The sequence below is a fragment of the Lissotriton helveticus genome, chromosome 1_2, assembly GCF_964261635.1.
Source record: "Lissotriton helveticus chromosome 1_2, aLisHel1.1, whole genome shotgun sequence".
In the NCBI taxonomy this organism is placed as follows: domain Eukaryota; kingdom Metazoa; phylum Chordata; class Amphibia; order Caudata; family Salamandridae; genus Lissotriton; species Lissotriton helveticus.
The window spans coordinates 176,049,514-176,064,794 of NC_136058.1; the positions used below are offsets into that span (position 1 = coordinate 176,049,514).

The 15,281-nt window shown below is 46.9% G+C and overlaps 1 protein-coding gene across 1 annotated transcript in view; it reads right to left on the bottom strand.

Annotated features, from left to right (window-relative positions):
• ZFYVE9 (zinc finger FYVE-type containing 9) overlaps window positions 1-15,281 on the bottom strand; it is a 676,896-nt gene that overhangs the window by 269,525 nt on the left and 392,090 nt on the right. Inside the window, exon 7 of the mRNA XM_078670659.1 lies at window positions 7,983-8,152. Coding sequence (XP_078526785.1) covers window positions 7,983-8,152 — 170 coding nt within the window. The remainder of the gene's footprint in view (window positions 1-7,982; window positions 8,153-15,281) is intronic.

The window sequence follows — 15,281 nt, forward strand, 5'->3', positions numbered from 1 at the left end:
TTAATGCATTTTTGACTTGCAGGTTGGAAACCCTACTAAATGACGTATCTTTTTCCAACTCAAATTGGTGTCCTGCCTCTTTTGTGGTGTGCCTGGTGTGTTGACTGAGGGTACTGCGTGAGTGCTTCACATGTCCTCCAAGTTTGGCCTGCCCGCTTGATGCCATGCTACCCCCTTTGAGACTTGGGCAACCCCCATTTCCAACAGGTACAATGTTTTGAAGGGCTAGCGAGTGTGGCTATCGTAAGATCTGCCCATCTTCAGAAGGCTATGGTGAGAATGAATTCATTTTGCCTTTCTGCATGGTGGGCATATGATATTTGCTGTTCGTGAGGCATTAGCTAAAAAATGTGCCACACAGAGGAATATGTGTTAACTTTTAAAGTAGCCTTCATCATAAAAGACATGCACTGTTGTGACAGCTGAGAAAATAGGACCCTCTGACGAACGCCGACATTACATGAGCTACGTGCCCCTTTCCTCGAGGCATTGTGTAAAGGAAGAGCGTGGCCTTCGTCTGATATTCCTAGGCCATAACGATTTCTAAGGCTAGCGCGGAGGTAATCTCCTCATTTCAACCGACTTTATATAAGGTATGCGCCCAATTCCTCAAGGCATAGTGGGGAAAAAGCGCAAAACCTTCATGCAACATTCCACAGGCTGCAATGTTTTATCAAGTAGCACTGAGGTGAACTCCTTCTTTCAGCCTATTCACCTTATTTGTGGGCTAAACAAAGTACAAATATTCTTTCTATACTTCAGTGACCTCAGCACATAACTTCTTTGCGGAAACTATCTCGCCCCCACCTCCCTCAAGGAAATCAGGAGAACTCGGGTGGTTCGCTTCCTGTACACACCAATGTGTAAATGTAGGCAGTTCTCCATTGTACACACCCTTATGGTACTAAAATTACGACTTCTAACACACCCACTGTAAGAAACAGAGAGGACTATCTGTAGTGTGTTTAAAGAAACAGTATTTGGGGGATACAAGCAAGTGTACTGGACTAGCATTGGCAATTACAACAAGCATTTGCAATGCAATAGGTCTTGTATAACTGAAAGTTTGAGCTATTGGTGTTACAAATAATAATGCAACGCTAACAGCTAAAACCTTCAGTAATGCAAGGCCTACTGCATTGCAAATGCTTGTTTAGACCGGTTGACCGGCATTTGCAACATTTGCACTTTTTTTTCTTTACTATAAGCCATGTTGAACAGCAGCCTGGGCTGCTGTGCAACATCACCTAGGACGCTGCAAGCGTTGAGGCATCATACACTTATTTTATCCTTTTAATTAAAGTCATGTTGCATAGCAGCCCACACTGCTGTGCAATAAGCGACAAAGAAATTGAAGGGCAAGCCACACGAGCAAGGTGCAGGGAAGGAGGGAGGAAGCAGCAACAACAGAAAATGGGATGTGGAAGATTCAACAACAGAGAGGTGCAGGGAGGAAGCAACAACAGACAGCAGAAGGAAATTGGAGAAAAGCAACACAAAGGAAATGCAGTAGAGGAGGGAAAGCGCACCAAACAATGGACAGTGAAAGGAGGGGACACAAGCAACATGAAGGCGGTGCAGAGGAGTAGCAAGGGAGCACCAGCACAACAGAAAGTGGTAGGTGGGCAGAGGGGGACAAGCAACATGAAGAAGGGGGTAAAACTAAAGGCAGGAGACAACACTGAAGTCCAAGGACGAAGGAGGAAGGAGCAGTAGGCGCTGACCAATCAGAAGCAAGGAAAAAAGAGCGATATGCAACCCAACCACTGGTCAATCAATCAATCAATCAATCAGAACATTTATAGAGTGCGCCACTCATCCGTGAGGGTCTTAAGGCGCTGAAGGAGGGGAGACCAGGGGGGGGCGGCGTGCTACTGCTCGAAAAGCCAGGTCTTGAGGTGTTTCCTGAAGGTGAGATGGTCCTGGGTCGTTCGTAGGTGTGCGGGGAGGGAGTTCCATGTTTTTGCTGCCAGGTAGGAGAATGATCTTCCTCCGGTGGTGGTTCTGCGAGTCCGTGGGACGGTGACGAGGGCGAGGCTGGCGGAGCGGAGTTGGTGGGTGGGAGTGTAGAACGAGAGGCAGTTGTTGAGGTATTCGGGGCCCATGTCGTGGAGCACTTTGTGTGCGTGGGTGAGGAGCCTGAACATGATCCTCTTGTTGACGGGGAGCCAGTGCAGGTTTCTCAGGTGCACCGATATGTGGCTGTGGCGAGGGATGTCGAGGATGAGTCGTGCAGAGGCGTTCTGTATGCTTTGTAGTCGTTTCTGACGTTTGGCGGTGGTTCCTGCGTATAGGGCGTTTCCGTAGTCCAGTCGGCTGGTGACGAGGGCCTGGCTGACGGTCTTTCTGGTTTCGGTGGGGATCCACCTGAAGATTTTTCGGAGCATGCGCAAGGTGTTGAAGCAGGAGGACGAGATGGCGTTGACTTGCTTGGTCATCGTGAGGGAGGAGTCCAGGATGAATCCCAGGTTGCGTGCGTGGTCTGAGGGAGTCGGCGCGGAGCCCAGTGTTGTGGGCGACCAGGAGTTGTCCCAGGCGGATGGGGATTGTCCGAGGATGAGGACCTCCGTCTTGTTTGAGTTCAGTTTCAGGCGACGGAGCTTCATCCATTCTGCGACGTCTTTCATTCCTTCCTGGAGGTTGGTTTTGGCGGTGGCTGGGTCTTTGGTGAGGGAAAATATCAGCTCGGTGTCGTCAGCGTAGGAGATGATGTTGATGTTGTGTTTGCGTGCGATGGCGGCGAGGGGGCTCATGTAGATATTGAAGAGGGTTGGGCTGAGCGAGGAGCCTTGGGGTATGCCGCAGATGATCTCGGTGGCCTCTGAGCGGAAGGGAGGGAGGCGGACTCTCTGGGTTCTGTCAGAGAGGAACGAGGTGATCCAGTCCAGGGCCTTTCCTTGGATCCAGGTGTTGGAGAGGTGGGTTATAAGGGTGCGATGGCATACAGTGTCGAAGGCTGCCAAGAGGTCCAGGAGGATGAGGGCGGTGGTTTCTCCGTTGTCCATCAGGGTCCAGATGTCGTCGGTGGCTGCGATGAGGGCAGTCTCGGTTCTTTGGTTGGCTCGTAATCCGGACTGGGACGGGTCGAGTGAGTTGTTTTTCTCGAGGAAAGCAGTCAGCTGTTTGTTGACAGTCTTTTCGATGACTTTAGCCGGGAAGGGAAGAAGAGAGATGGGCGGAAGTTCTTGAGGTCTTTGGAGTCTGCTGTGGGTTTCTTCAGAAGGGCGTTGATTTCTGCGTGTTTCCAGCTCTCGGGGAAGGTTGCTGACGTGAATGAGATGTTTATGACGTTCCGGAGATGGTGTGCAATGATGGTGTCGGCTTTGTTGAAGATATGATGGGGGCATGGGTCAGAGGGGGAGCCGGAGTGGATGGAGTTCATGACGTTGGTGTCTTCAGTGCTGATGGGGGTCCAGGCGCTGAGGGTGGTGGTGGGGGTCGCTGGTTCGGTGACTGGAGGCGGAGTCTGGAGTCCGAAGCTGTTGTGTATGTCTGCGATCTTTCGGTGGAAGAACGAGGCGAGGGAGTTGCAGAGTTCTTGTGACGGTGTGCTGTCGTTGTTGCTGGCGCTGGGGTTGGAGAGCTCTTTGACGCTGTTGAAGAGTTCTTTGCTGTTGTGGGTGTTGTCTAATTGCTCTTTGAATGATGTCCTTTTGGTGGTGCCGATCAGCTGGTGGTGTTTGCGGGTGGCGTTCTTGAGGGCTGTCATGTTCTCTGTAGTTCGTTCGTGGCGCCAGGTTTTTTCGAGGGTTCGGCAGGATTTCTTGGATTCTTTGAGGGCGTCTGTGAACCATGAGGTTTTCCTGTTGCCGGTCATGCCTGGGGGGTTCTTCAGTGGTGCGAGGTCGTCGGCGCAGTTGGTGATTCATTGTGCGAGGCTGTGGGCTGCGTCGTTGGTGTCAGTGGTGTTGGCTGGCGGGTTCTGGCTCAGCGGTGAGAGGAGCTGGTCTGTGGTGATTTTGCTCCAGCATCTGCGGGGGATCTGTCGCGTGCGGTGGTGGGATGTATTCTTTTTGAAGGTGAAGTGGATGCATCTGTGGTCGGTCCAATGTAGTCCAGTGGAGTGGCTGAAGGAGACGTGGTTGCTGGCAGAGAAGATGGGGTCGAGCGTGTGGCCAGCGAGGTGGGTGGGGGTGTTCACCAGTTGCTTGAGTCCGAGGTCGGCTAGGTTGTCGAGCAGGGTGGTGGTGGTGTTGTAGCTGTTTTTCTCCAGGTGGAAGTTCAGGTCCCCTAGGAGGATATATTCTGGCGAAGCTAGGGCGTGTGGGCTGATGAGGTCGGCGATGGTTTCGCTTAATTGTGTGCATGGGACCGGGGGTCTGTAGATGAGCGTTCCCCTAAGGGTGGTTTTGGGGTCGGTGTGAATCTGGAAGTGTAGGTGTTCGGCGGCGGAGAGTGTGTCTTCGGAGATAGTTGTGATGTTAATGGTGTTCCTGTAGACGATGGCGATACCTCCTCCGGTTTGGTTGACGCGGTCCTTCCGGGTGATCTTGCAGCCGTCCGGGATGGCTATGGCGATGTCGGGGGCCGAGGAGGCGTTCATCCAGGTTTCTGTGAGGAAGGCAACGTCTGGCGCTGTTGTGTCGAGGAGGTCCCACAGTTCGATGGCGTGCTTGTGGATGGAGCAGGTGTTGAGGAGGATGCACTTGAGGTGGTGGTTGTTGTTGCTAGATCTGGCGGGCGGGGGGCGGGTTCGGAGGCAGGTGAATTTGCAGGCTTGACAGGTGAAGGGTCCGTGGGTGCGCTTCGGGGTGGCTCGGTAGCAGGCGGGTATTCGTCTGGTGTTGAGTGCGTTGAGGGTGTCGGAGTCGTATCTCAGCCGGGTCACCCGGTTTTGGCGTGGCCAGGGATTCTGGTGCTGGGCGCGGTCCAGGCGCGGACGGGGGCAGACGCGGTGCACCCGCTGCGCGCCTCCATATGAGGGGCTGTGGGATGGAGGAGCAGCTGGGAGGCGGGAGCGGGGTGGCAAATGGGAACCGCGGGGGGCGGGCCGCAGGGAGCAGTGGCGGGAAAAAGGAGCAGTGGCGGGAAAAAGAAGCAGAGGGCGACAACGGGAACAGGACACCGGGGCAATGCGCGGGAGAGGGGGCACAGAAGGCAAAAGGGGGAACCAGGGGGCGCAGGGGGCAGGCAGTAGAGACAGGGGAAATACAGAAGTAAAATCAGCACGAGAACAATTACATAGGCAGTATTAGAGCGGGGAGTTACAAAAGGAAAAACAGCACGAAAACAGTTACATAGGCAGTATTAGAACGGGGACAAGACCTGAGGCACAGGGGACTCGCACAGACCAGACGGCGGTAAAGCGAGGCGGCAGTAAGAGCGGGGAAGCAGCCCAACACGAGGAGGACCGCGTGGTGGCTAGGGGGGCGACCTACCTGGTGACAAGGTAAGTATTGGGTGGGCTTCAAGTTCGTTTATAGCTTTATTTGATTTTTTTTTAACATTGAATTTAGCTGACAGTGCAGGCAAAACCTAAAAATGAGGCTCATAATTACAAATGTGCATTCTTATGTTGAAGTTGCCATTTTGTTACATTAATAGAGAACATTGCCATGAAAGTGCTGCTAAAAAGAAACCTATAAATTACTAGTCTCTTAATGCTATAAACAGTACACTTTTGTAATTATGTTAAGGGTTCAGAAATATCAGCAAAAGGCATTAGCTGATTATAAGAAACGCCTGCAACCAAGAATTGTTCCCAAGATTTAAAAGCACTGTCATTTAACAATTGTCTTCAGTTCTCTTTTTCTTGATGTGTTTCAAGTCAAAGTAAACACAGGCAAGTAAAAACACATGATGTACAGTTTGTTAAAGGCAGAAACAAGCAGCCTCTTTGAGGAAAGATTGTTATCATGCCTTTATAGGTCTGGCATTAGGCAAGAACTTTTGATTTTACTAAAATTATATGTATAAGACACTTACCTAAAGGGACTTTCAGCCAGCTCCCTTCATCCACTGGCCTATTATTGGGACATTCATATTTTGCTACCACCCACTAAGGGAAACAGCATGGTGCAATGTGTCAGCCTACTTAAACCACTGGCTAACTTGAGTTACAGCATTTTGCTCTTTCACAAGGTGCACATACACACACACATAGTAGTTCCTTTCAGTCCCAGTGATTTTTACTTTATTACGTTAGAGTTGCCTTTGTTTTTAGAGACTGATGTGCTAGTAGGACACATTTTACGAGCTCTCTCTCATGCACAGGGCACATTCCAGTTTTATCACTTCCTGTCTCCTACTAATGCTGTTGTAAGTTCATTTGGAAGTGACCTTTTTATCGGACTGCTGCTATTTCACATCATACCAGCTTGTGTCCATTTGAAACTGTTTTTATAAAGTTATCTTCTTTTAATGTGCACATAACGAAGTGGGTTTATAACTGCAGGCTTCATGTCCTGCTGGTATGCATTTTTAATTGAGGACTACAGTCATACTAGTAAACCATTATAGTCTGTATGTCTGCTTGTATGGCTTTCTAGTTTGCTTTCAGTGCTCTTGTATGTCATGCTTACATTTAACTATGCTATTACTAATTGGAGCTGTGCATTTATTCCAATTTTCAGTCTCATCTATCTTGCTGCCTCTTTACACCTCCTATCTGCCCAATATATATCTAACTTTCCAAAGCTATCACGATCTCCCTATCTAGGCAACCCTATCTGTCTCGAACTTTGCAACCCTATCGATCTCTATCTTTGAAACCCATGTTATCTAACTTTGCAACGCTACCTACCTCTCTATATTTCTATTTCCTTAACTTTATCTTTCTAGCTACCTCTAGTTCTCTCTAACTCTCCATGTCTATCCATCTGTCTTTGAAACCCTATCTATCCATCTCTCTATATCTCCATCTGTCTTCGCATGCCTCTCTGTTTGTCTTTGTACACCTCTCTATTGGTAATAAAGTTTTCCAAAAACATTATAAAGGCAAGAGGCTGGCAGGCAATGCCACAGCGATTGACTGTTTAAGGTCTGGTGTTAGCCAAGACCGTTCAATTTTACCACAATTAGGTGTACAACATAATTATAGGGAATTTAAGCCAGACCTTATCCATTAGTCTGTTGTGTCAGTCACATTTTTCTTCCACTCACTATGGATCATAGGGTAATGCGTCCATGTCAGCAATTGGCTGATTTCGCTCTGAGATATGACATGTTTCTCATTCACAAGGACCACATCCACACAAAAAGTAGTTTGCTTCAGTGCCAGGGACTACTATCGTAATTTGTGCTTTTTTGAGAACCTAAAAATATTTTTGCATTTAGGCTTTTATTTTTTTTTTAAATTGATGAGGTACCACAGCTTCCAAACAATACATTTTTGCAAAAATCATGACAGACCAAAACAAGACTTGCTAAAGCGAAGAGGCCTGTGACCAATACCAGACCTTTTGGCTTAGCCAGTGCTTGTTCAGATAAGCCACCAGAGTGGAATCCTTGTGCTTGACCCTCAGCATGCCTGAAAATGCTGAGAACTTTCTTCGTCTTCACCAACGTGTTTCCAGTCCAGACTGACAATTTCAACAAACACTTTTAAACTAGTCGTCCATTGGCCTTAACCTGGAAACGGAGTAGCGGAAGTCACATAACTGCAGACAGTCTTTTGTCGCGTGCTAACGGAAGGCCCGATCATCCACTGTTTAACCATATTTGTAGTTGTTACCAGTGCTTCATCATCTGCATTTTGCTGAGAGGTCCTGTTTAAGAGGCAGCTGCATGTATTCATTGATGATCATGGTGCCACAAATGTAAATATTAGTGCTTAGTATATGCATATCTATCAGCAAAATGCTCAGCAACCAGAAAAAGAAATTTGAACTAGTATTAATGATAACTACAATACATCTCTCTATTGTGCCATGGAACCCTCATCCATACTTGCAGTTTACAAATACCCATATGCAAATGGAAATAAGAGCAGGGCAACTGCAGATATTAAGAATAGTTAGTGATATAATATATTTAGTTATTACCTCTGAAGACGCAGGACTATTTGGCACGGGTTTGACTGGTTCATGTGACAATGCTAGAGATCCTGCAGCAGTAGTCCCAGTAACTGTCAATTTTGCTTCATCTGCAACTTCCCCATTGGGCAATATCCCATCAGCAAACCAGACCCGCCTCTGCTCTCGGGGTTGTGTCACTTTTGAGATAAAAAAAAAAGACTGAGAAAAAAATACTTATAAACTTGGCTTCCCATTTAATTACATCCTTTCTGGTCACAGCTTACCACACAATAATTAGTTACTAAGCAGGAGGAACAGATGAATTACCAGATAAGATTCATGTGCAACTTACTTCACTACGTGCTGGTATTACAGCATCCTCTACAAGTACATTCTTATACCCTTACCCAGCTCTTGGTTCATTTTGTAAACTAATGAAAGAAACATGCAATAGCAGATAGCAAATAAAAAGCCACCACTTTATATAGACCTCCAGCCCCCATTCCATCTCCACGTGACCAATTGTTAACAAATTCAAGCCTCTTGAACCATCAGCCAGACTGCTGCAGCTCTGCTGCATAGAACCACCCATCAATCCGGATATGGGATAGCGGGGCAAGATGGCGACCGAGTGAAAGTCGATCGTAGGTGGCTTCCTTGGGATGGCGTGACAGAGTTAAGAAAAGTATGAAAGTGGACCTGAATGGCGCACCTTCAAGCAGGAACTATTGTCTTTGAGAAGCAAGCGGTGACGGAACTGGTCTTACCAGGGATTAGGCGTGGGGCTTCTGTTCTGGCGGCGATCGCAGGGCAGCTGATTGCAGGCTGCCGAGGTCTTGAGCGTGAACTGGCCAGGATACCGAACTGGAGTGGTGGATGCAGCGCAGCCTCTAACACGGACATCATGGCTTCTAAGGCAGGAGCAAAGGGGAAAGGTGGTCCCTCTCAATCTGCCCCCTGGAGAACCCGCAGCAGAACTGGGTGGACTCGGAGATAGTATCTGCTTCCCCGGTTCAAGGGCGACAGCAGCGGGTGCGGCCGGAAAATCCCCTGGATGGGTTGGGGAGGGGCGTGGGTGTGCAGCCCCAGCCACTTCGGCCCACAACAATCATCGATCTGTTCCAGGGTGCAGGGACTGGATCAGCCTCCGGCCTGCCAAGGGAGCAGCTTGTCAGTATGGACCCGGTAAAGGAGATGGTCAGAATATTACTGGTAAGCCACCGTTGGGCTTTGGGGAGAATCCTGAACAGGGCGACACGGAGGCAATAAAAGCATATGCGCAGGGGGCCAAGGGGGTCATTTAGGACAGACATTCCAAGAGGGTCAAATTCATGATACTGTTCCGGCAATTAAAGGGAGAGCGGGCTTGGGAGAGATGGGCCTAGCTATTGGCTCTAAGGATATTGAGCTGTTGGGGGAAAAGGAGATTCAACAGGAGGAAGGACCCGGGCAGCATCTTAGTGTCCAAAAACCAATGGGAAGCGGAGCGAACGTAAGGGTCCCCCAAAGCCTCGAAGGATAATGCAGGAAGGCAGGGCGAGGGACATTGACTCGGAGGCAAATGACTTTTATTCTTTCTCAGATGCCACTTGGTCTGGTCTGGGCTCAGACCGCGGGTCCAATTCAGACTCAAGTGAGGAAAAAAGTATTTCTGGTACTGACGCTAGATGTTGGGACAGGATTACTCCCAACAGGAAAACATTCCCCTGGACAGGGATAACTGATAACCCTAAGCAAACTGATCTCAGATGGGATTACTCTATGGGAGATCAATTGGTGGGGGTTAGCAACAGCCTAACCTGTAAGAGGCTGCAGTAGGGTCCCCGGTGCTCGCTCCTACCCTAGAGTCTATATTGAAGTGTGTAATGGTGCATAGGGAAGAAGCCCGTCTGGAAAGCAAACGTTCCCTGAACGCCACCCGGAAACTCCAGGGCACAGTAAGAAAAATTGCGAAAACCTGCAATGATATAAGTGATCGGATGACAGAACTAGAAACAAGGACGGCCGCATTGGAAGTGGATATTGTTGGCTCAAGGAAGCAAGTTATTGCGCATGAGGAACAACTCACGGATATTCAGAGGAAATTGGAGGAAGGCGAAAACCGACAAAGAAGGAATAACCTACGCTTTCTCGGTATTCCAGAGGGGAAGGAGGGGTCCGAAGCACGCTTCTTTATGGTCCAGCTACTGGAGAAATCCTTTCCAGAGCTGGTAGGATGGAACTGGGCACAGGAAATACAAAAGGCGCACCGAGTTCCCTTCAATATCCGACAGCCAGTTCGCACAGATGCCAAACCTCGGGCATTTCTGGTCTATTTCGGCAACTTTTTGTTGAGATAAAATGTGTTTGAGAAGGCAAGATCTGAGGCACAACGGTTGGTAGATGGATTTACGTTTTTTACTAGGCCAAACTTTTGCCACACTATGGTGGAGCAAAGATGGTGTCTGCTGCAAATGATTACCCAGTTCCAGGAGAAGGTAGCGCAGGCCTTAAGTAATTTAGAAAGATCAAACTTGTTTCTTCACATCAAAAATCAAGGCCAAGGAGTTTCTAAACACTGGGGGGTGCTGACTTCCTTCGCTTTTTTTTTCTCCTTCTTCGAGCCAGATGAACCGAAGCAATAGTACTAGACTAATTTGTTTTTTTTTTGTCTCTTTTGTATACTGTTTATTGATTATATGGGTCCAGTTATTTCACATAGGTGATATTAAAGCACAAATTGGTTTAAATTGACACCCTAAGGGAGTGAGCTACCACTCATCACCCACAGACCTAGGAGGTTCTGTTGCTTCACCTAGTAGGGATTGGGGGTGTGGGGGGTGCAAAGGGAGTAGAGTGCAGGGGGAAGGGTGGGTAGGGTTTGAGGGGGGGGCGGGGAGCTGCGGGGAGGGGGGTAAAATGCAGAAAATCCAGGAAAGCAGCGTATGGGGGCAGGCAAAGAGATGCACCAGAGACAGTACTAATACCAGAAGTTAAGGGAGTGGTTTAAAGGGCAATACAGAAATCAAGGAAGTCGCAAATATGGGTAGGCTGACAATTTCTACAATTAACATTGGGGGGCTGAATTATAGAGGGAAAAGAAGCAGGGCTGGGGAGGTGTTGCGAGCACTAGGGGCTGGAGACCCACATCCCCTGGCAGAAAGGAGGGCTTAATATTATTTCAGGGTATTCCCAAGTTATTTACTCATCTCAGTCCACCAACACTAGAGGGGTGGCTATAGATGTTTCACATCGATTATTACCCATTAAGCAAGTCAAGTTGGATAAATGGGGTCGGAGGGCTATTGCTTTCATTCCAAATCAGCCTACTATTTGTACAGTATATGGCTCAAATATCGACGATGCGGATGTGTTGTCAGAATTGGAGATCGAATTAGCCTCTTGGCCAAAGCCCTTAATTATCTGCGGGACTTCAATATACATTTAGATACGGGTGATTGGGATAAGGGCGGGTATACAGGGAAGAAACCTCAAGTCTTTAAAGCTTTAAAGGCACTCATGGCCAGCCATGATCTGGCAGATATATGGTCATGTAAAAAAATAGGGGATCCAGGTTTTACTTATTTTTCGTGTCCACACAGGAAATACGTTAGACTTGATTATTTTTTTTGCCTCTGTCTCTCTTTTAGAGGGAGCACAGATTAAACGACTCCCTAAGGTCCCTTCGGACCATAATCCACTGGTAATGAACATTGAGATCCTGACATACGCAAAGGTATATACAAAATGGACGTTTGATAAAAAACTGTTTGCTACAGAAGGGTTCATAGTGCATATTAGGGGGTGGACTCGACAGTTTTTCAATATGAACAGATACAGCACATCAAGAGAAAATGTTTGGGACACATTCAATAACAGCATGAATGTTCCTTAAGGAATCATTTCATGTTTTTTTACATTTCAAATTAGTCACATCAGTGAACACAATTCCATCAGACTCAAGAAATGTATATAAAAAAACAAATATTTTTATCATAGAATTAATCTAGATACATATACACATATCTTTGTAGCATAGCATAGGCATGAATCCATCAATCGAATTATGTATGGCAACTTAATGTCTACTGCTTCATAGTTTCTGGCATATGCAGTAGTTTTTGACACTTTTTAAACACAGGTATATGGACAACATTAACAGTTTAGCCATATATACATTACTTATCAGTATACATACAACTCAAACACATTGATTAGTAATGATATACAATAAAAAAGTGTCATAGCGTCGACGTTTCGGTTTCATAAACTGTTATTCTTCAAGACCATCATCAGGACATGTGTCTAGCATAAAACAACATATATGTTATCAGAAGCATATTTATAAAAATAAATTATAAAAATCCCTTGAGAACATAAATGTGTATCGTCTGCCCTCACCAAACCAGGTGATCCAAGGTGTACATAACACCACCACTAAACCACTACACCTCTAATCAAAAGTACTACCATGTGAGTAATACGTGTGTAACACCTCCACACCTATAGTCCAATAACACCACTAGTGCAACCTATTATGTAATTGTGACATGCACAAACCACGTAGATATGCAAGTAAACCTAGGTACTCACACGGACAGGTAATTAAAACCTCAACCGTCGTGTCCTAAAAAGTAACCACAACCAACCATGAGCAACTTAGTTTATCACAAGGAACCAACGTTGAACAACCAATATGTTGGCCCTTCTATCTTACCTTCCGCCTCTTTATTGCATCTATGTGATAGGTCTACAAACGAAAATTATATAAACTCATAAATTCCAAAGGTCCCTGGTACTCTAAGTATATCCGAAAATATGTCAGCACATCAAAACTGTACTCACACACGAAGGTTGCGCTATCCTCTGCCCGTATATTATCTACAGAGGAGACAAAAACTTAATGCGCTGCTATAAACACTATGTTGAATCGTCACAGCGACCCAAATCCTCTTTACATCGTATTAGTCAAGTAACTTACTAATGGAACATTGTCTCAATCTGTCCCTCTCTCGCTCGCCAAACCAGTCGAGTGCTGCCATCATCTCCCTCTCACTCTCTGACCCTTTCCGGATCACATGATCAGCCCTCACGTAACGTAACGTGTCGGCCATCTTGGGACAAAATGTATTGCCTGACCTTCCATAGAAAGCAGCAGCCAGACAGGCAAAATGTTAAACAAGCCTCATAGCCGCCTACCATTGATTAGATTAAAAGGCAATGAAAGCTTATCACGAACTCAAGTTGGACAGGATGACATATAATGGTCATAAATTATGGTATAACCCAAAATGGGAAAGTGTCCCTCTGTAGACATCTAACTCTGTATTGAAAATCGGAAAACAAAAGACCCTCAGTTGTTACATTAACCTTCAATCTCACTGTGAATCAGACTGCCAAAAACTTTCTATAACAGAAAATTCCTATTGGAAAGGTCACAATCAAGTTACCGGAGGGTGGCCAACGTTTGCCATTCCATAAACTAATTCAATCCTTTTTCTACCGTTTTTGCTGTCCATATCCACCTGTTCTCCTTTTGTGTGAGCAGACGATCCACATTTTGTCTTCTTCTTGAATTCTTAACAATTTCCAAAACAAACCATTTCATGTCACGCAGGGAATGATGCTTTTCTAAATTGTGTTCCACCAATGGTGCAGCCTCAACCTTACAACGTATACGAGACTGGTGTTGCAAAATTATTTTTTTTAACTTCCTGTGTTGTCTTACCTATATGGTACAGGGAGCAGGGACATTGTATACAGTAATGAATATGCTACTTACCAGTATGCATCTGTTCTTGGCATGTAGGGCTGCTAACATTCCTATCTAATGCATAGATCGCCGCCTAGTGTTGGGTCCGGATGATTGCACATTGTTGTCCTGGAAGAGTCTTCGAAGTATCACGAGATAGGTGGCTCCTCCCCTGGACTACAGTGCGCATGGGCATCGGCTCCATCCCCAGATTGTTTTTAGCCATTGTGGCAGAGATGGAGTGAAATAGTGTAAAGGATGTCCATGCTAATGATGAATGCAAGATAGTGTCTGCAGCCACTACGGGCACCGGGGAGGAGGGAGGGCGATATGAATGTTAGCAGCCCTACATGCCAAGAACAGATGCATACTGGTAAGTAGCATATTCAGTTCGAGGCATGTGGGCTGCTAAATTCATATCTAGTGCATAGACTACATAGCAGTCCCCCCATTAAGGGCGGTTGCCCGTGCCAGCTGTAGAAGCTTGAAAAAGTGTCTTGAGAACAGCCTGCCCTACAGCTGCTTGCTGCTTGAAATGCACGTCCACACAGTAATGTTTGGTAAACGTGTGCGGTGTGACCCATGTGGCCGCTCTGCAAATGTCCTCTAAAGGAATGTTCCCTAGGAAAGCCATGGACGCCCCCAACTTGCGTGTGGAGTGCGCCCTTGGGGGTATTGTTAAAGTGCGCTTAGCTTTTTGATAACAGATTTGGATGCACTTAACAATCCATCTGGCTATTCCCGCTTTGGAAATGGGGTTGCCTTTGTGCTGTGCTGAGAAGGCAACAAAAAGTTGTTGTGTTTTCCTGAAGTGTTGTGTTCTGTCAATGTAGTACATCAACGCCCTCCTAACGTCCAGTGTATGGAGCATTCGCTCATCTACCGTTTGAGGGTTTTGGAAGAATGCGGGTAGGTCAATAGTTTGATTGATATGAAACTGTGACACCACCTTAGGAAGGAATTTGGGGTTAGTGCGTAGCACTACCCTGTTTGAATGTATTTGGATGAAAGGCTCTTGGATTGTAAGCGCCTGCAGCTCACTCACGCGCCTAAGCGATGTAATAGCAATGAGGAAAGCCACTTTCCATGTCAGAAATTGAATTTCACAGGAGTGCAGTGGCTCGAAGGGTGGACCCATCAGCCTCGTGAGGACCACATTGAGGTTCCACACTGGAGCTGGTGGCGTTCTCGGAGGAATGACTCGCTTCAGTCCCTCCAGGAAGGCTTTAATGGCAGGCACCCTGAAAACGGAGAGGTGCTGCCTATTTTGGAGATAAGCCGCTATGGCGGATAAATGTATCCGAATGGAAGCGTAAGCCAGATTGCATTTGTAAAGATGTAACAAATAGCAGATGATGTTAGGAATGGATGCATCTAGCGGGTTGATATTGTTGGTAGTACAGTAGATGACAAACCGCTTCCATTTTGCCGCATAGCAAGCTCTGGTTGTGGGCTTTCTTGCCTCCCGAATGATGTCCATGCATTCTGGAGACAGGTTGAGGTAGCCAAATTCTAAGACCTCAGGAGCCAGATCGCCAGATTGAGCTGTTGCGGATCTGGATGCTGAATGTCGCCATGGTTCTGCGTCAAGAGCC